This window comes from Carcharodon carcharias, chromosome 17 (assembly GCF_017639515.1).
Source record: "Carcharodon carcharias isolate sCarCar2 chromosome 17, sCarCar2.pri, whole genome shotgun sequence".
Classification (NCBI taxonomy): domain Eukaryota; kingdom Metazoa; phylum Chordata; class Chondrichthyes; order Lamniformes; family Lamnidae; genus Carcharodon; species Carcharodon carcharias.
In genome coordinates, this window is record NC_054483.1 from 100212031 (window position 1) to 100233509 (window position 21479).

General features: G+C 47.5%; 1 protein-coding gene across 1 annotated transcript in view; it reads left to right on the top strand.

The window, feature by feature from the left end:
- LOC121289689 (inactive pancreatic lipase-related protein 1-like) overlaps nucleotides 1-17758 on the top strand; it is a 31750-nt gene extending 13992 nt beyond the window's left edge. The window contains exons 5-12 of the mRNA XM_041209314.1: nucleotides 3677-3785; nucleotides 4477-4596; nucleotides 9470-9589; nucleotides 10888-11006; nucleotides 12856-12985; nucleotides 15435-15546; nucleotides 15935-16102; nucleotides 17689-17758. Coding sequence (XP_041065248.1) covers nucleotides 3677-3785; nucleotides 4477-4596; nucleotides 9470-9589; nucleotides 10888-11006; nucleotides 12856-12985; nucleotides 15435-15546; nucleotides 15935-16102; nucleotides 17689-17758 — 948 coding nt within the window. The remainder of the gene's footprint in view (nucleotides 1-3676; nucleotides 3786-4476; nucleotides 4597-9469; nucleotides 9590-10887; nucleotides 11007-12855; nucleotides 12986-15434; nucleotides 15547-15934; nucleotides 16103-17688) is intronic.
- The last annotated feature ends 3721 nt before the right edge of the window (nucleotides 17759-21479 follow it).

The following is a 21479-nucleotide window of genomic DNA, read 5'->3' on the forward strand; positions in this document are numbered from 1 at the left end:
GATAGCCCTATAGAATAAGGAATAATCACCCTATAGAACAGGGGTAACCAATGTATCAGGAGCAATGACCCGTAGACCAGGGCCATGTGTTTGACCCTGTAGAATGTGAAGCCAAAGTAATCACCCTATTGATCACAGTAATAACCTTACCAAGTCAGCTAATTATCTTATTGGATGTAATCACCCCCATTGAGCAGGTCAAATAAACCTCATGGTTTTTAGTTGAGAGCACATTAGCTTGCACTCTGGAGTTAGATAGTGAGTGGTTGGATCAGGAGCTGATCCAACACAGGGACAGTGGCCAAACATAATGGCCTGAATTTCACGCTTGGAGGCACCAAGACACAGCACTCAGAAACCTAAGTTTAAGGCACAATGAGCACAAGAGGGACTGGTCAAGGGTGAACTTCTTTTCTGCCATGTTTTGTTAAGATGTTTACTGGTGTGACTATTAACACCAGATACACTTCTGTTCATTGTGAGTGTCAACATGATATAAATTTTGCTTTTGTTTAAATAGCCTGAATGTGTTTCAGTTGTTTTCTGGTGCAGGACATGCCAATATCTCATGCTGGACGTGAGAGGGTCTAAACTTTATTGCACAGGCACCGAGTGGACTTTGGGTTCAAATGAAAGGGTCATTTTAGACATCTGGGATGGAGGCGTCAGCCCTGGCATGAGGTGGAAGCAGATCTATTGCAGCTTAGCTGAAGGAGTGTTGGATCAAGGTGTCCCTGGTGTCCCTGCCTCCCTGGAGGTTACTGAGGTCTGTCTCCACGCCCTGAGCATTCTCCTCACTGTGCTCCTCTTTGGACCCACTATTGGATTCATCATTGTGGCCTGTGCAGCTGCATCAAGATCCCTTTCCTCCAGTGGGTCCCCCCTTGCCAGTGCCAGATTGTAGGGAGTGCAGCGTGTAACCACTATCAGTGAAACCCTCTCTGGGGGGTATTGTAGTGCTCCCCCAAATGGTCCTGGCATCGGAAGCGCATCTTCAGAAGACCTATGGTTCTTCCTATCACCACCCTCATGGAGACATGACTCAAAGAACAAAGAATAAAGAAAAGTACAGCACAGGAACAGGCCCTTCGGCCCTCCAAGCCTGCCCCAATCATACTGCTCATCAACTAAAACATTTTGCACTTCCGGGGTCCGTACCCCTCTATTCCCAACCTAGTCATGTATTTGTCAAGCTGCCTCTTAAACATCACTATCGTACCTGCTCCCACCACCTTCTCTGGCAGCGAATTCCAGACACTCACTAACCTCTGCGTAAAAAACTTGCCCAGCACATCTCCTCTAAAGTTTTCTCCTCACCTTAAATCTATGTCCCCTAGTAATTGACTCTTCCACCCTGGGAAAATGCTTCTGACTATCTACTCTGTCCATTCCACTCATAATTTTGTAAACTCCTGTTGCTGCTCTGCCTCTGTCCCTGGGTGGTGGAGAGGTGTCATGAGCCACCTCTTCAAGGGATAGCCCTTGTCACCCAGCAGCCATCATCCAGTTGGGCTGGAGCACTGAAGAGCCTCAGCACCTGGGAGTGTCTGAGGATGTAGGCGTCATGGGAGCTGCCTGGGTACCTTGCACAGACTTGTAGAATCAGCATCCTGTGATCACACACTATCTACACGTTCATGGAGTTGACGAAGGCGCCGAGCTCACCTGCTGGCGCCTTGATGGCCACATGTGTGCAGTCTATAGCACCCTGGACACAGGGGAAGCCAGCAATGGCCGTGAAGCCTCTGGCTCGCTCAGCCTGGCTGGCCTCGGTCGTACGGTAAAGATTAAAGGTTAGTACCCATCTGAACAGAGCTCCTGTCATCAGCTTGACACTAATGTGGACAGCTGATTGGGACACTCCACAAAGATCCCCCACTGAGCCCTGGAAAGAGCCGGAGGCATAGAATCTGAGGGCCACTGTGACCTTCAGAGCCACTGGCATGGGGTGTCCACCCACACAGTCGGAGCTGATCTCAGGGCCAATTATCTAACAAATGGAGATCACTGTCTCCCTTGAGAGGCGCAGCCTTCTTCAGCGTTGCTCCTCGGACATATTGAGGTAGCTGCATCACTGCCTGTAAACTTTGGCAGCAGGATAGTGGTGTCTTCTGTGGCCCCTTCCGCCTTGGACTACCTGCTGGCCCTGCGCCCCTTGTGTCTGCGCCTCTCCCCCCACAGGTCCCTCCCCTGGAAGCTGCATTGGGACACCTGGCCTCCTCTCCCTTCTGCCCGTCTCTTCCTCCTCAGAGGAGGTGCCTCCAGCGGAGACCTCAATCCCCATTACCAGGGTTACAGAAGGCTGTCTGATACCTGGAAGGGGCCACATGGTCAAAATTATCCGGGGGCCTTGGAGACAGCAATGAGTCCCGAAATGAAGCCTGGAAATGCTACGAATGAAGCTCAGAACAGAGATGAAGCTGCCAAGTACCAATAAGCAACCAGCAGCAAACTATCTCCTAAACTCCTCACTACTCACACTGGCAATGCTGTTAACCCTTTTTATCTCACCCTTAGATGAGTTTTCCTTAAAAGTGGGCTGCCCGCCTGCCCATTTTGCCAATTTCAAGCAACAAGCTTGAAATCACACAGGCAACATAAAATCGTGAATAATTGTGTTTTTAATGGCCTTAAGTGGTCTTTTAATAGTTAACGGGTGTGGAACTGACACCCGTGCATGCCAGCTGACCTGAAGACTGCTCACGTACTGGATGGCATCGGAACACTCGCCTGATGTCATCTCACAATACGTCACGCTATCTCACGTTATCTCACGTTATCTCACGCTACCTCACGTTACCTCAAGTTATCTCATGCTACCTCACGCTACCTCACGTTATCTCAGCTACCTCACGCTACCTCACTCTATCTCACGCTACCTCTCATTATCTCACGTTATCTCACGCTATCTCACATTATCTCACGCTATCTCACATTATCTCACGCTATCTCACATTATCTCACGCTACCTCACGCTATCTCACGCTATCTCACGCTACCTCACGCTATCTCACGCTACCTCACGCTATCTCACGCTACCTCACATTATCTCACGCTACCTCACGCTATCTCACGCTACCTCACGTTATCTCACGCTACCTCACGCTATCTCACGCTATCTCACGCTATCTCATGCTATCTGACGCTACCTCACGCTACCTCACGCTATCTCACGCTATCTCACGCTATCTCACGCTATCTGACGCTACCTCACGCTACCTCATGCTATCTCACGCTATCTCACGCTATTTCACGCTATCTCATGCTATCTGACGCTACCTCACGCTACCTCACGCTACCTCACGCTATCTCACGCTATCTCATGCTATCTCACGCTATCTGACGCTACCTCACGCTACCTCATGCTATCTCACGCTATCTCACGCTATCTCACGCTATTTCACGCTACCTCATGCTACCTCACGTCCGTTCGGGTCAGGCTCGTGCCCAACTGCGAGGCGTAAAATTCTGCCCATTGAGTCATGTGGCCTCTGGATCCAAATTGTGCCCCCAGAATGTTGTCAAGTTCCATTGGATTGCATTGGGTGGGTAAACACAGGGGAGGGGAAACACGGGGAGAGTTCACACAGAGATATGATAATCCTTTCCTCAAAACTAGGAAATTCATTCCAAATATCTGTGGATTTATTTTCCTGCTGCTCTTTTTCTCCCTCAGGGTAACTACAATTACACCTTGTCTGATGTGTACTTGGTGGGACACAGTCTGGGTGCTCACACTGCTGGTGAGGCAGGCAAGCGGATGCCAGGCATTGCACGGATTACTGGTAACTCATTCTATCATCATATTCCAAACTAGCACAACCTGGTGATTCACTGGGAGTCAAAGAGAAGGGGCTGAACCAATAGAATCCCAAATTACGGGAGTTAAAGGTCAGACGGGTTGGACCAGTGGCCGTGAAAGACAAAGGGTGGGATCTTCCAGTCCCGCTGAAGTCAATCGGCTTTTGATATCTGCTATGCCTTGACCGGAAAATCCCAGCCAAAGACTTTGGCCTGTTCGGATACTATGTCATGGGAGTGAATTGGAATGGGTTTATTTATTTCAATATCATTCAATGTGAGTTTGTTTATTTATTCATTCATGGGATGTGGGCGTCACTGGCTAAACCATCATTTATTGCCCATCCCTAATTGCCCTTGAGAAGGTGGTGTTGAGCTGCCTTCTTGAACCGCTGCAGTCCATGTGGTGTATGTACACCCACAGTGCTGTTAGGGAGGGAGTTCCAGGATTTTGACCCAGCGACAGTGAAGGAACGGTGATATATTTCCAAGTCAGGATGGTGAGTGACTTGGAGGGGAACTTGTGAGTGAATGAGGATGGAATTCGTTTCGATGGGAGTGAATGAGGTGGAACAAAATTAGCCACCTGGAATTAAAGCACTATTTTCTGATGTCTATAAATGTCCTGATGAAGGTTTTGAAAAACAATTCATGGATCTCAGAATTATTCCATAGGACTTGATCCCGTTGAGCCGTATTTCCAGAACACTCCACCTGAAGTCCGACTGGATCCTACTGATGCATTATTTGTTGATGTGATTCACACGGATGGCTCGTCCAAACTCCCCAGTCTTGGTAAGTGTCATCTCCAAAATATGGGAGATATCTAGGCATGGGTGGCAGAATAGGCTACTGGGATTAAATCAGAGACAGGATTGGCTGTTGGGATTAAATCAGAGACAGGATTGGCTATTGGGATTAAATCAGAGACAGGATTGGCTGTTGGGATTAAATCAGAGACAGGATTGGCTATTGGGAATAAATCAGAGACTGGATTGGCTATTGGAATTAAATCAGAGACAGGATTGGCTGTTGGGATTAAATCAGAGACAGGATTGGCTGTTGGGATTAAATCAGAGACAGGATTGGCTATTGGGATTAAATCAGAGACAGGATAGGCTATTGGGATTAAATTAGAGACAGGATAGGCTATTGAGATTAAATCAGACGCAGGATAGGCTATTGGGATTAAATCAGAGACAGGATAGGCTATTGGGATTAAATCAGAGACAGGATAGGATATTGGGAATAAATTAGAGACAGGATTGGCTATTGGAATTAAATCAGAGACAGGATTGGCTATTGGGATTAAATCAGAGACAGGATTGACTATTGGGAATAAATCAGAGACAGAATTGGTTATTGGGATTAAATCAGAGACAGGATTGGCTGTTGGGATTAAATCAGATGCAGGATTGGCTATTGGGATTAAATCAGACGCAGGATAGGCTATTGGGATTAAATCAGAGACAGGATAGGCTATTGGGATTAAAACAGAGACAGGATAGGCTTTTGGGATTAAAACAGAGAAAGAATTGGCTATTGGGATTAAAACAGAGACAGAATTGGCTATTGGGATTGTAACAGGGACTATTGTGGATCTCCTGGGTTTGGGAAAGAATCATTTCAAGATGCCCTGATAAGTGATGAAGGTGCTGGAAAGAGGAAAAGTGTGGGACTGGGAAATTAGAGCTCCCAGGAGCAAGAGATGAAAAATATTTTGAGAATGAAAGACAGTCAGGGAAAGAGAAAGGACGAAAGAGCATACAAGAAAGAGTAAGTGAGTCCAGGAGACAAAGAACAAAAAAGAAGGAGAAAGAGGAAAAGAGCTAAAGATAGAACAGACAGGTCCAGAGAGAGAGAGCGAGAGTGAGAGAGCGAGAGTGAGAGAGCGAGAGTGAGAGAGCGAGAGTGAGAGAGCGAGAGTGAGAGAGCGAGAGTGAGCGAGAGTGAGTGAGAGTGAGTGAGAGAGAGAAAGAGTATGGGGTTAGAGGCTGGTGGTGACTGAGAGATCTGTGGACTGAGCTTTTGTTGTAAAAACATAAGAAATAGGAGCAGGAGTAGACCATTCAGCCCATGCAGCAGGCTCCATGACTCAATACGATCATGGCTGGTGCTGGACTTCAATTCCACTTTCCCGTCCACTCGCCATATCCTTTAATTCCCTGAGAGACCAAAAATCTGTCTATCCCAGCCTGAAATGTATTCAATGATGGAGCATCACAACTCTCTGGGGTAGAGAATTCCAAAGATTCACAACGCTCTCAGTGAAGCAATTTGTCCTCATCTCAGTCCTGAATGATCAGCCCCTTATCCTGAGACTGTGCCCCCATGTTTTAGATTCTCTGAGCAGCGGAAACAATCTCTCAGTGTCTGTCCTATCAAGCCCTTCAGAATCTTATATGTTTCAATGAGATTGCTTCTCATTCTTGTAAACTCCAGAAAGTATAGACCCAATTTACTCAGCCTTTCATCATAGGACAACCCCCTTATCCCAGGGACCAATCCAATGAACCTCCCCTGGACTCCAACGCAAGTATTTCCTTCCTTAAATGTGGAGACCAGAACTGGACACAATATTCCAGATGTGATCTCACCAAAACCCTGTACAATTGCAGCAAGACTTCTTTATCCCTGTACTCCAATCCACTTGCAATAAAAGCCAACATGCCATTTGCCTTCCTAATTGCTTGCTGCACCTGCATGCTAACTTCCTGTGTTCCTTGTATGAGCACAGCCAGGTCTTTCTGAACAATATTTATAAGTTTCCCTTTAAAAAGATATTCTGTTTTTTAATCCTTACAACCAAAATGAATAACTGCCCGCTCCCTCACAACTGGCATCTTGTTGCCCACTCACGTAATCTGTCCATATCTCTTTGCAGCTTCTTTGTGTCCCCCACACAGTTTTCATTCCCACCTAGCTTTGTATCATCAGCAAAATTTGATACATTACTCTCTGTCTCTTCATCTAGGTCATTAATACAGATTGTAAGTAGCTGAGGCTTTGGTGAGTTTCTGCAGTGCATCTTATAGATGGTACACACTGCTGCTACTGCGCGTCAGTGGTGATGGAGGGAGTGAATGTTTGTGGATGGGGTGCCAATCAAGTGAGCTGCTTTGTCTTGGATGGTGTCAAGCTTCTTCAGTGTTGTTGGGGCTGCAGTCATCTAGGCAAGTGGGGAGTATTCCATCACACTCCTGACTTGTGCCTTGTAGATGGTGGACAGGCTAAGGGGAGTTTGCTCTTTTCCGCATTCCACTAGTCACAGCCTGCCAACTTGTAAATGTCCCATTTACCCCTATTCTCTGCTTCCTGCCCATTAACCAATCCTCTGTCCATGCAAATATATCACTGCCAATGCCATGAGCCCTTATCCTGTATATTAACATTTTGTGTAGTACCTTATTGAATGCCTTTTGGAAATCCATATATACTACATCTACTGGTTCCCCTTTATCCACCCTACTAACCAAAACCTTGAGACATATGGAAGATCCCAAATGAGCCCATGAGATAGATGAGACACACCAAGAAGATGTCCAACAAAACTTCTTGGGAGAAACAAAGGATTCCAGGCCCTCAGTTTGGAAAGCTGACATATCTGTAAATGGACACCTCATGAATTTCAAGTTAGACACAAGAGCCAGTGTGACAGTCCTGTTGGTTCAGGAATCATGGCTAAAGGATCTCTGGCTACAGATGCCAGACACAGCACTGTCTTGTCCCGGAGGAATCCAACCACTGATCATAGGCATGATTCCGGAGCTGCTCCAGTATAGCACCAAGCAAATAATTGAAATTCTCTATGGCATCTGCAATCAACCCTTTTCTCTCCTGAGCAGAGGTGCCTGTATTACCTTCAACCTCTTCAAAATGGCAGAAGACATCAAAACAACCCCTGTGGTCAGCTACACCGAACTGGAGGTTCCCGAGAGGTCCACCCCAGTGCTGATGATCTGGACTAGGACTTCAGTTTGGAATTGCCCCCACTCCTTGCAGACGCAGTTATTCCAGCTCCTTTGCAATGGCAGAAAACATTCTTCAGCCAAACCAGCCAAATGTCCAGATGAGCACCAACATACTTCAAACAGAAGATGCAGAGGAGAAGGAGCAGTAGCAGAAGGCTCAGTCTGGACTTCAAAGTCAAACAGTTGCTGCCACAGAACCCAGAAAAACTACAGCAACTAAGCTGGAGATCCAAACTCACAAGCACAACATGAAGTCGACCCTGGAGCAGGGGAGGAGTGACCACCAACTCTCCGAGACAAAACTCAGGGAGCCACAAGTGCCCATAAAGAAATAGAGCACAGCATTAAAAGCCAAACTGCAGGCTGAACTCAAGGATGAGCAACATATGAACATAAAGGAGGTAAACCTTCAACTTCGTGGAAGAACCTGATGGAGCCCAGAAAAGAAAACTCGAATCCACTACCCACTGTTAGAGAAAACTCAAATCCACTACCCCACTGATAGAGAAAACTCGAATCCACTACCCACCGATAGAGAAAACTCGAATCCACTACCCACCAATAGAGAAAACTCAAATCCAATACCCACCGATAGAGAAAACTCAAATCCACTACCTACCGAAAGAGAAAACTCGAATCCACTACCCACCGATAGAGAAAACTCGAGTCCACTACCCACGGATAGAGAAAACTCGAATCCACTACCCACGGATAGAGAAAACTCGAATCCACTACCCACCGATAGAGAAAACTCGAATCCACTACCCACCGATAGAGAAAACTCGAATTCAGAACCCACCGATAGAGAAAACTCGAATCCACTACCCACTGTTAGAGAAAACTCAAATCCACTACCCCACTGATAGAGAAAACTCGAGTCCACTACCCACCGATAGAGAAAACTCGAATCCACTACCCACCGATAGAGAAAACTCGAATCCACTACCCACCGATAGAGAAAACTCGAATCCACTAGGCACCGATAGAGAAAACTCGAATCCACTACCCCACCGATAGAGAAAACTCAAATCCGCTACCCACCGATAGAGAAAACTCGAGTCCGCTCTGAGAATGAACGGACTGAGCATTCGCTCTGGATGGAGAGGGATCAGCCAATGGTATCCAACCGAGGAAGACAAAATTTCAACAAAGAAAAATACGACACTAAGGGGAACAAGAAGTGAACAGATGTTGACACCCGAGTGTTTGAAACACCAAGTACTACAAATTCAACTGCAGACCATCAAAATCAGCCCAAAGCAGTTGAGACGACTGCTCCCTCAAACTTGAAAAGAACGACATCTGGAAGAGTCGTAAAGTCTCCAGACTGTCTGAATCTGTAAAAGCAGAGACTTTGGGGGGGAAAGGGGTAGCATGTAAATATTATTGTAAATACATTTGGGGGAGGTGTAGTATTAGGGTGTTCGGGCCTGTAAGGGTTATATGGGACTGGGGAAACAATACCACCCATATTATGATGTATAGAACCACATGGGTGAAGCAGAGTGTAGGGTTGGACCTGGTAGAAGTTGGCATGAAGAGAGCACCTAGTCAAGACTGTGTCCTGAATACATGTATATAGTTATGTGTTATTAATAAACAAATATTGTTCAACCATACAAGCCTCTAGACCTCTTCATGAGACAACATAGAACCTTACAATATTGACCAGTCTGATTACCCATGTCCTGTCACAGGATTCGGGATGTTTCAGGCTTGTGGACATGTGGACTTCTACCCAAATGGTGGTGAGAATATGCCGGGCTGCAGCAAGAACATCCTTTCGACCATCCTGGACATTGATGGGATCTGGCAAGGTGAGGAACAGGGGATGTGACTGTCGCTCAGAGAGACGCTGCTGGTGGGAGCACTGCCTGTTGCCAAGGGATACGGCCATTCAGAAGCTTGGACAGTCCTCCCAGCTCTCTCCTAACATCAACACGGGCCTATCTATAATTACACCTGTGAATAAAATGTCCCTGCATGGAGCGAGACAGTCACAGAGTCAGAAATACATTACAACACAGACAGGGGCCATTCGGCCCATTGACTCCATGCTGGAATGCAATGGAAAATGTTTAAGATGGTGGTGTCACAATGAGGGACTGTAAGACCTCTCCTTCTCTGTCCCATCAATTCCCATCACCCTTCTCAATCTGGAGTGATCCTGTGGCTCAAGGGTAGACACTCTTAGTTCAGAATTAGGAAGGTTTTGGGTTCAAATCTCACTACTGACAGTCCTGGAGAGTTGTGTTCTGGTTAAATATCCGGTCAGACCCTTGTCTCTGGGTGTGGGTGACTGTCCCTTATTGTATGGATTGAGGAATCTATAGCCCCTCCTGATGTGTAGGACTGACTCTTATTGGCTGGGAGACATGTGGCTCTGGCCAATGATGGAATATTCATGCTGCGACCTATCAGCTGTGAATCCTACTAGTACCTCACAAAGCTTTCCAAAAGAGAATAGAGATGCAAGAACAATTGTATTCTTTAACCTCTTCATCTCCATAGAGAATGGTGGTATAGTGGTTATGTTACGGCACTAGTAAACCAGAGTCCTGGACTAATGATCTGGAGCCAAATTCCCAAAATGGAAACTGGGGAATTTAAGTTAAAATTAATTTTGAATAAAAAGATAATCTTAGTAATTCACTAATGCACTTTTTGGATCAAAATTTGCTTTTCTTACCCAGCCTGGCCTACAGATGTGACTCCAGACCAACAGCAATGTGGTCGACTCTAATAGTCCCTCTGAAATGACCCAGCAAACCACTCAGGGGTACAGGGATGGGCAGGAAATACTGATCTTGCCAATGACGCCCATGTCCAAAACCAAATCTAATCAGCCTGTAATCAGGGAGCGTAATGCCATTTGTAACGGTCTCTCCACAGAGCACAGACCAGCATCTTGAGCAGTCGTGATTGAACTTTCCGGAAAGCTGGAGTGTCCTTCCTAGTTTGCTGTTGTCTTTAAACTGGGGAACATTCCACACGCACACCTCTAAATGACAATGACAGAGCCGCTGTTCTTTCACAAGGCAGGATCAGACCACAATCCTGCTCCATCAAAGTTGCTCATGATTAATTATGAGTTTGAAATGTTTTCTTTCCACAGGTACAAAGAGCTTTATCTCCTGCAACCATTTCCGTGCAGTTAAATATTTCTCGGAGAGTGTTTTGTCGCCAGGTGGTTTTCTAGCCTTCCCCTGTGGCAATGAGAAAAATTTCCAGAAGGTAAGGCAATTCGCACCACTCACCTGGATCATTGCTGCATTATTCATCAACTCAAAGACTCAGGAAACAAAGAGAGTTCTTCACCCTGATACACGGGACCAGCACAATGGATTCAAAAACACTCAACGTTGATTTTGGTTTGGATCTTTCTCTGTCCTATTCAAATCACTGAGGGCAGTAAAAGGGCATTTTATCTCCACAATACAGCACAGGGTTAGATACAGAGTAAAGCTCCTTCTACACTGTCCCCATCAAACACTCCCAGGACAGGTACAGCACAGGGTTAGATACAGAGTAAAGCTCCTTCTACACTGTCCCCATCAAACACTCCCAGGACAGGTACAGCACGGGGTTAGATACAGAATAAAGCTCCCTCTACACTGTCCCCATCAAACACTCCAGGACAGGTACAGCACGGGGTTAGGTACAGAATAAAGCTCCCTCTACACTGTCCCCATCAAGCACTCCCAGGACAGGTACAGCACGGGGTTAGATACAGAATAAAGCTCCCTCTACACTGTCCCCATCAAACACTCCCAGGACAGGTACAGCACGGGGTTAGATACAGAGTAAAGTTCCCTCTACACTGACCCCATCAAACACTCCCAGGACAGGTACAGCATGGGGTTAGATACAGAGTCAGCCTTCCTGTTTCTGATAATTTAGTGTATAATATATATAGGGGAGCTCTTTCATTTGTCAGGATAAATTTATAAAGATTTGTTTAGTTTGATTGTCCATTCAGTGTCCTCTCCAGTTGCATTTGGGGAAATGAGGTGTCTGCCCCAAATCTCACTGGGCCGGTTGATCTGGTCTGTTCACTGTCTGGGGATCAAGGCCACTTTGTGCTGTTCTTCATCTTCCACTCGTGGTGCCAGCGGCTGCATCGCCACGTCCTGTGCCGAGCGCTGGACACTCTCTCCGAGGGAAGTCTGCTGTAGGCTCGGTGCTGAAGTGTTGGTTTTTTATGCAGCATGTCTCCCACCAACCTGTCCACCTGGACAGTTAATGACAATTCACACTTGGTCTCCCCTTTGTGTGCAAACTCATTAAGATCCTGCCAACAACGATGACTGAATAATCAAAAGTGGTCTCCCAAACTGTGAACCATACAGACATGTGAACCAATAGTCCATTCAGGAACAGCCAACTAATCTGCATTTAACAACCCAACATCAATCTAATTTGAGTGAAGGGTGAGAACGTGTTAAAAGATTCAGATTGAAAAGTTTCTCACCTCCACCAGGTGGTGCCAGTGAGCTTTCTAATACTTTCCTATTCTGGTCTGAAACTCCAGTGGGTTTATCACAATTTGAAATGTTCCCAGTCCCTCCATTCTAAAAACACCCTCCACTACCCCTCCACCTACCCTTCAGCTACTCTCCATCCTGCTTTGGAGATTTACCAACTGTATGGTTAACAGGCTGGAAGGCGAGAATGGCTAATCCCTCTTTCTGTGTAATGCAGGAAATTCACAAAGCTGATCGTTGAAAAACCGTTCCGCTCAAATTGAGAGTTTCTGTCTTTAGCAGCACCCACACCTCCCCTCTCCAATTTTGACCCCACACCCCTCCCCCCACAAACTGGCAATGCACGCTGGGGCTCCCCTAACCCTGTCAGCCGGGCAGTTTAACCCCTCGGTTGGGCTGCGTGGACTCTGAAGGTTTGGCAGGCTTCCCCCCGAAATAATACAAGGCCCAGGGACCAACTCGTTGGTATCTTCAGGGACCCTTGTCATTGGTTCCTGGGATTGTTCCCTGCACCTGTTCTTTCAATGCGCAGAGCAAAGCTGACAGGTGTGGTTGATGTTTTGGGGTTGCTGACGAATGACGGGTTGTGTTTCTGTCAGGCGGAATGCTTTGCTTGTCCATCTGAAGGCTGTCCCACCATGGGATACAACATTGGGGCGTACCGACCTGCAGCTGGCCTCCTACACCAGCGATTCTATCTTAAAACAGGAGAATCCAGCCCCTTCGGACGTGAGTACAACTCTTGAGCAGCTTCCCTGGAAATAGCCGCAAATCAGGAAATGGAAGGGAGGGAGGAACTCGGGAAAATTACAATCACCAGGGAAGTGGTACTGAGTAAATGGTTGGGGCTGCCGGCTGACAAGTCCCTAGGTCCGGATGGGCTTCACCCTAAAGTCTTGAAAGAAGTGGTTAGTCAGACAATTGATGCACTGGTTTTAATTTTCCAGAATTCCCTACATTTGAGGAATGTTCCATTAGGTCGGAAAATAGTGAATGCAACTCCTTTATTCAAAACAGGAAGGAGACAGACAGTTGGAAACTACAGGCCAATTAGCCTAACATCTATTACAGGGAAAATGTTAGAAGTTATTATTAACGATGTTATAGCAGGGCACTTAGAAAAATTCAAGGTAATCAGGCAGAGTCAACATGATTTAGTGAAAGGGAAATCATGCTTAACTGATTGATTGGAGTTCTTGAAGGAGTTACATGTGCTGTGGATAAAGGGGAACAGGTGGATGTGCTGTACTTAGACTTCCAGAAGGCATTTGATAAGATGCCACATCAAAGGTTATTGTGGAAAATAAAAGCTCATGGTGTTGGGGTAACATATTGGCATGGATAGGAGATTGGCTAGCTAACAGGAAACAGAGAGTAGGCATAAATAGGCCTTTTTCTGACTGAGAAGATGTGACGAGTGGTCTGCCACAGGGATCAGGGCTGGGGCCTCGACTGTTTACAATTTATATAAATGACTTGGATGAAGGGATCGAAGGTATGGTTGTTAAATTTGCTGATGACACTAAGATAGGTAGGAAAGTAAGTTGTGAAGAGGACATAAGGAGACTACAAGGGGACATAGATAGATTAAGTGAGTGGGCAAAGACCTGGCAAATGGAGTTTAATGTGGGAAAGTGTGAAATTGTCCATTTTGACAGGAAGAATAAAAAAGAAGCACATTTCTAAATGGTGAGAGATTGCAGAGCTCTGAGATTCAGAGGGATCTGAGTGTCCTGGTGCATGAATCACAAAAAGGTTAGTATTCAGGTATAGCAAGTGATTAGGAAATGCTAATAGAATGTTATCATTTATCGTGAGGGGAATTGATTACAAAAGCAGGGAGGTTATGACTCAGTTATACAAGGCATTGGTGAGACCACATCTAGAGTATTGTGCACGGTGTTGGTCACCTTATTTAAGAAAAGATGTAAATGCATTGGAAGCAGTTCATAGAAGGGTTACCTGGAATGAGCAGGTTGTTTTATGAGGAATGGCTGGACAGACTAGGCTTGTATCTGCTGGAGTTTAGAAGAATAGCAGGTGACTTGATTGAAACCTTTAAGATCCTGAGGGGTCTTGACAGGGTGGATGTGGAGAGGATGTTTCCTCTTGAGGGAGAATCTAGAACTAGGGGTCACTGTTTAAAAATAAGGGTCATCCATTTAAGACAGAGGTGAGGCGACATTTTTTCTCTCAGAGGGTTGTGAGTCTTTGGAACTCTCTTTATCATAAGGCGGTGGAAGCAGAGACTTTGAATATTTTTAAGGCAGCGTTAAATAGATTCTTGATTAACAAGGGGGTGAAAGGTTATTGGGGATAGGTGGGAGGCTACAGTCAAATCAGCCATGATCTTATTGATTGGCGGTGCAGGCTCGAGGGGCCGAGTGGCCTTACTCCTGCACCTAATCCAATTTCCCGGAAAGTGATGGAACATCTATTCTGCACGCGGGGCCAGAGAGAGAGAGAGAGGCAAGAGGTACTTGGCCAGAGGGGCTGGGAAAACTGTCAAATGTAAATGAACTTAGACCTTCACTTTCAGAAAGGAACTCAAAAAAAACAAATGTGCTGAATAAACCTCACACTCGCTCCTCAAACCTCACACTCGCTCCCTCAAACCTCGCACTCGTTCCCTCAATTTTTTTTCATTTATTTACAGGATGTTGGCTTCGCTGGCTGGGCCAACGTTTATTGCCCATCCCTAATTGCCCTTGAGAAGATGGTGGTGAGCTGCCTTCTTGAACCGCTGCAGCCCATGTGGTATAGGTACACCCACAGTGCTGTTAGGGAGGGAGTTCCAAGATTTTGACCCAGCGACAGTGAAGGAATGGTGATATATTTCCAAGTCAGGATGGTGAGTGACTTGGAGGGGAACTTCCAAGTGGTGGTGTTCCCATCTATCTGCTGCCCTTGTCCTTCTAGATGGTAGTGGTCGTGGGTTTGGAAGGTGCTGTTAAAGGAGCCTTGGTGAATTCCTAACATTCACTCCCTCAAATCTCAGACTCACTCCCTTAAATCTCACACTCACTACCTCAAACTGCACACTGAGTCCGATGAGCCTCAGGCAGTACCAGAACTCAATGTCTAAGCTCTACCACAACTATCCCAATATTTCAGTCAAGCCCAGCTCTCTCACTGTGACTAACTCATTACCTCTTTTCTCTCCTGCCTTGACACCTAGTTTGGCGTTATAATGTGTCTGTGACACTCTCTGGTTCTCATTCTGTTTCTGGTACCCTGAATGTTGCTTTGTATGGAACCAAGGGGAACACTCGTCAGCATAAAATCACCAAGTAAGTTTCAGTATATTCCACATCTTCATTTTAGCATCATTATATTGTTACACTCATCCCTTTATCAAAATATCCTGTCCCTTCTTTATCTTTTTGTCCTTTTATTAAGTACTAAAGTCCTTCATTATAATACTTCATATTTTAATTCAAATATTCTATCCATTAATTAAAATATTTCACCTTCTCTGGTGTGGGATGAATCACTGCTTTGAGTCTCACTGGGTCTTGAACTCTCTTTGATGTGAGGAGATGTCATGGTCAGTTTCTTGGCTGAAGGATTGTTCTGTTCACTGGATCACACGTGGTCACACGCTTAACTCTTCGCTCAGACTCACAGGTTGAAATATAAGCAGGGAGTCGAATTAGGTAACGTTTTCCATTTTTCTAGAAAGAACCTCCGCCCAGGCAGAACATATTGGGCTCTTGTTGATGCAGAACTGGATGTGGGCGACCTTACCAAAGTGAAGTTTCTGTGGGACAATAACATGATAAACATACTCCACCCCCAACTCGGAGCCGAGAGCATCACCTTGGTGCGAGGGAAGGATCATGCCAGGTCAGTCACTACTGCCAACTGCAGCACTTCTCAGTGGGAGCACGAGATGGGAAGACTGGGAGGATAAATTCAGGCAGGGTCAGGCATGGAGGATGTGAGGATACTCTTAGGTTGGAAACCCCGCCTTAAAGGATTCTGGGTTCCGAACCTCAATCCAGGATTTAACACATAATCTTCATGGACAGGACAGGTGGAGTGCCACTCTGTCAGAGGGTCAGTACTGAGGGAGTGCTGCACTGTCAGAGGGTCAGTACTGAGGGAGTGCTGCACTGTCAGAGGGTCAAGTACTGAGGGAGTGCCACTCTGTCAGAGGGTCAGCACTGAGGGAGTGCCACTCTGTCAGAGAGTCAGTACTGAGGGAGTGCTGCACTGTCAGAGGGTCAGTACTGAGGGAGTGCCACTCTGTCAGAGGGTCAGTACTGAAGGAGTGCTGCACTGTCAGAGAGTCAGTACTGAGGGAGTGTTGCACTATCAGACAGTCAGTACTGAGGGAGTGCTGCACTGTCAGAGGGTCAGTACTGAGGGAGTGCTGCACTGTCAGAGGGTCAGTACTGAGAAAGTGCTGCACTGTCAGAGGGTCAGTACTGAGAAAGTGCTGCACTGTCAGAGGGTCAGTACTGAGAGAGTGCTGCACTGTTGGAGGATCAGTACTGAGAGAGTGCTGCACTGTCAGAGAGTCAGTACTCAGGGAGTGCTGCACTGTCGGAGCGTCAGTACTGAGGGGATGCGGCACTGTCAGAGGGTCAGTACTGAGGGAGTACTGCACTGTCAGAGGGTCAGTACTGAGGGAGTGCTGCACTGTCAGAGCGTCAGTACCGAGAGAGTGCTGCACTGTCGGAGGGTCAGCACTGAGGGAGTGCTGCACTGTCAGAGCATCAGTACTGACAGTGTGCTGCACTGTCAGAGGGTCAGCACTGAGGGTGTGCTGCACTGTCAGAAGGTCAATATTGAGGGTGTGCTGCACTGTCAGAGGGTCAGTACTGAGGGTGTGCTGCACTGTCAGAGGGTCAGTACTGAGGGTGTGCTGCACTGTCGGATGATCAGTACTGAGGGAGTGCTGCACTGTCGGAGGGTCAGTACTGAGGGAGTGCTGCACTGTTAGAGGGTCAGCACTGAGGGAATGCTGCACTGTCAGAGGGTCAGTACTGAGGGAATGCTGCACAGTCAGAGGGTCAGTACTGAGGGAGCGCTGCACTGTCAGAGGGTTAGTACTGAGGGAGAGCTGTGTGGATGGAGTTAGGATATTGATGAACCATGATTTAATTGACTAGTAGGACAGACTTGAGGGGCTCAATGGTCTCCTGTCTGCCTGTGTTTCTAATGGAGAGACAGTAGGCTTCTGTTCAGGAAGGCTGGAATTAAATGGTGGGTGGTATCCCTCATACAAAACCATGTTCAGGATCCCAACCTAAAAATTTATGCTCTGAAGAAGGGTCATACGGACTCGAAATGTTAACTCTGTTTCTCTCTCCTTGGACGCTGTCAGAACTGCTGAGTTTTTCCAGCATTTTCTGTTTTTGTTTATTATTAGACGTTCAGGGTGTTGTATGAACTCTCTAACTCCTCTTCCTTTTTTCTCCTGATAGTTTCCGTTTTTGTGGGAACGAGGTGGTTAAAGAGGAGACCCTACAAACCCTGACACCCTGTGACAACTAGAAAACTGGCCTGAGATCCATAGCAAACCTGTCAGTCAAGGAATCAAAATCCATACTCCTATTCCCAAAATTTTCCACAGGAATGTTTCAGCGAATTGTCATGGGCAATCTGGAATCCAGGGGAAGGGGTGGGGGGGGACAGATGAAGAGAATCAACTTCACAGAGGATTGATCGGAAAGGGAATATTTCTGATCCAGGACACACCGATTTCAGGAAATCGGACCAGATCACTCATGTAAAGGCATCATTCCGAGGTGATCAAATATTCCCGGCTTCAGAATCAAGGAGGATTCCTCTAAAGAGAGGCAGTCATCTTCCTCCATTGACAAATTAACTTGTATCTGACCCTCTGTATCAATCAAATAAAAAAATCTGCTTGCTCATTGACTAGTTTTATCATGTGATAGAAATGCATCAGACAGCCAATTTACAAATTACATGGAACAACAGGGGAATTAACAGGAGCACTGGGAATTGATGTAGTGGAAGTGAATGGGAAACATTGGGCTTATGTACAATGAGGATACATGGGGAGGGAATTGTGTCTATTGGGATTACGTACAGTGGGAGTGAATGGGAAGGGGTTTGGTCCATTGGGATTGTGTACAACGGAAATAAATAGGAAGTGGTTTGGGTCCATTGGAAAAGAGTATAATGTGATTAAATGGGAAGCAGTTTGGTCCACTTGAATATTGTACAATGGAAATATAGGAAAGGGGATTGGGTCCATTGGGATTATGTACAATGGGAGAGAAGAGGAAGGGGATTGGTCCATTGAGATTGTGTACACTAGAAGTGAAGAGGAAGGGGATTGGTCCATTGGGATCATGCACAATAGGAGTAAAGAGGGAGGGGATTGGTCCATTGGGATTTTGTACAATGGGAGAGAAGAGGAAGGGGATTGGTCCATTGGGATTGTGTACACTGGAAGTGAAGAGGAAGGGGATTGGTCCATTGGGATTGTGTACAATGGGAGCGAAGAGGGAGGGAATTGGCCCATTGGGATTGTATACAATGGGAGTGAAGAGGAAGAGGATTGATCCATTGGGATTCTACAGGTGATATGAATGTGGAGTGGGTTTGAATTGTATGAAATGGGATGTGTGATCTCACTTGGAAATTCGCACCAGGTGCTGAGCAGTTGATTACATCAAAATCCAATTCCTTTCCTTTAAATTGGGAATTCAAAGGGAATTATCAAACTTGACAGAACATAACATGTTCTAAAGAGATCGAGGGAACATTGCTTGGATGATAGTGTTCCTATTTTTTCCTAAAATGTTACCCGATATTATTTGTGAAGCAGACGATTGCTGGTGCCTCAGAGGGAGGGTGAAAATCAGCTGCTTTTCAGAGACACGAATATTAACTGGGCCGTTTGCAAACCATGAGACAATCTTCACAATGACTAAACTAGGAATGTTCAAATCATAGTGTATCTTCTTCATGGCGAGAGGAGGATGACCTGAGGACATCTGAATTGCAACATTATTTGGACCCTCTACTTAAGCTGCATTTGCAGTTAAATAGACCTATCAGGCAAAGGTCAGGCTTCCTTTACACTGTCCCCATCAAACACTCCCAGGATAGGGACAGCAAGGGGTTAGATACAGAGTAAAGCTCCCTCTACACTGTCCCATCAAACACTCCCAGGGTAGGTACAGCACAGGGTTGGTTACAGAGTAAAGCTCCCTCTACATGTCCCCATCAAACACTCTCAGGACAGGAACAGCACAGGGTTAGCTACAGAGTAAAGCTCCCTCTACACTGTCCCCGTCAAACACTCAGGACAGGTACAGCACGGGGTTCGCTACACAGTAAAGCTCCCTCTACGCTGTCCCCATCAAACACTCTCAGGGTAGGTACAGCACGGTGTTAGATACAGAGTAAAGCTCCCTCTACACTGTCCCCATCAAACGCTCCCAGGACAGGTACAGCACAGGGTTAGATACAGAGTAAAGCACCCTCTACACTGTCCCCATCAAACGCTCCCAGGACAGGTACAGCACGGGGTTAGATACAGCGTAAAGCTCCCTCTGCACTATCCCCATCAAACACTCCCAGGACAGGCAGAGCACAGAGTTAGATACAGAGTAAAGCTCCCTCTACACTGTCCCCATCAAACACTCCCAGGGCGGGTACAGCACGGTGTTAGATACAGAGTAAAGCTCCCTCTACACCGTCCCCATCAAACACTCCCAGGGCAGGGACTGCACAAATGTGTGTGTTCGAAAGATTGACAGTGAACAAGTTAGAAAAAGAAATTTATTGGAAGGGAAACGAAAGAAAGGGGAGCTGTCAGACAAATACTGATGTGAGATTTATGGTTGTCAGGAGTGAGGCAGATTTGAAATGCTGATAAATATGATTTTTTTATTGATTGGTTTAAACTTCAAAGTGACTAATATAAAAATTGGTTAAATCTCTATTTGATATTGAGTACCTGTCAACGTGCAGTGAGTGGTAGTCGGCAAGCCTGAGAAAGCAAGATAGAGGGACAATGACAGAGAGAAACATAGAGAGATCAAAAAATGATAGAGATAGAACAATAGACAGCAAAGGGGAGATAGAGGAGGAATAGTGAAAATAAGAGAGACAGGGGAAAGAGAAAGTGAGGGAGGACGAGAGAGATAAATGGAAAGAGAGTCAGACGGAGCGAGGGAGAAACAGAGGCTAAATTTGTCCCTTACAGCTAACATCCTGTGACCAGAAACAAAAGCAGGAGCAGACCCTGTTGAACCAGCAGCAGGACCAGGTTTGGCATATTCCCAGAAGGAGCCGATTCTCCACCACACAGGCTGTTGTCCCAATTAATGATGGCAGCCGCCCGACAGAGAGCTGGGAGCTGAATAGCTGTAGCTGCAAAGATTAGCTGCCCCAAACTCAAAGGAGCCTCAAAACAGATGAGAGGGGGTAGGGCTGCTGGGCCCTGTCAGGTGAGTGGGGGGGTGGGGGTGGGGGTGGGGGTGGGGATGGGGGGTGGGGGGTGGGGGTGGGGGTGGGGGTGGGGATGGGGGGTGGGGGGTGGGGGTGGGGGTGGGGGTGGGGGTGCTGTGGCCAGTCAGGTGGGTGGGGATGGGGGGTGGGGGATGGGGGTGGGGGTGGGGGTGCTGTGGCCAGTCAGGTGGGTGGGGATGGGGGGGTGGGGGGTGGGGCTGCTGTGGCCAGTCAGGTGGGTGGGGATGGGGGGTGGGGGTGGGGGTGGGGGTGGGGGTGGGGGTGGGGATGGGGGGTGGGGGTGGGGGGTGGGGTTGGGGGTGGGGGTGGGGGTGCTGTGGCCAGTCAGGTGGGTGGGGATGGGGGATGGGGGTGGGGGTGGGGGTGGGGATGGGGGGTGGGGGTGGGGGTGGGGATGGGGGTGGGGGTGGGGATGGGGGGTGGGGGTTGGGGGTGGGGCTGCTGTGGCCAGTCAGGTGGGTGGGGATGGGGGGTGGGGTTGGGGGATGGGGGTGGGGGGTGGGGGTGGGGATGGGGGGTGGGGGTGGGGGGATGGGGGGTGGGGGTGGGGGGTGGGGGGTGGGGGTGGGGATGGGGATGGGGGGTGGGGGGTGGGGGTGCGGGTGGGGGATGGGGGGTGGGGGTTGGGGGATGGGGGGTGGGGGTGGGGGGTGGGGGTGGGGGTGGAGGTGGGGGGTGGGGGGTGGGGGTGGGGGTGGAGGTGGGGGGTGGGGGTTGGGGGATGGGGGGTGGGGGTGGGGGGTGGGGGTGGGGGTGGAGGTGG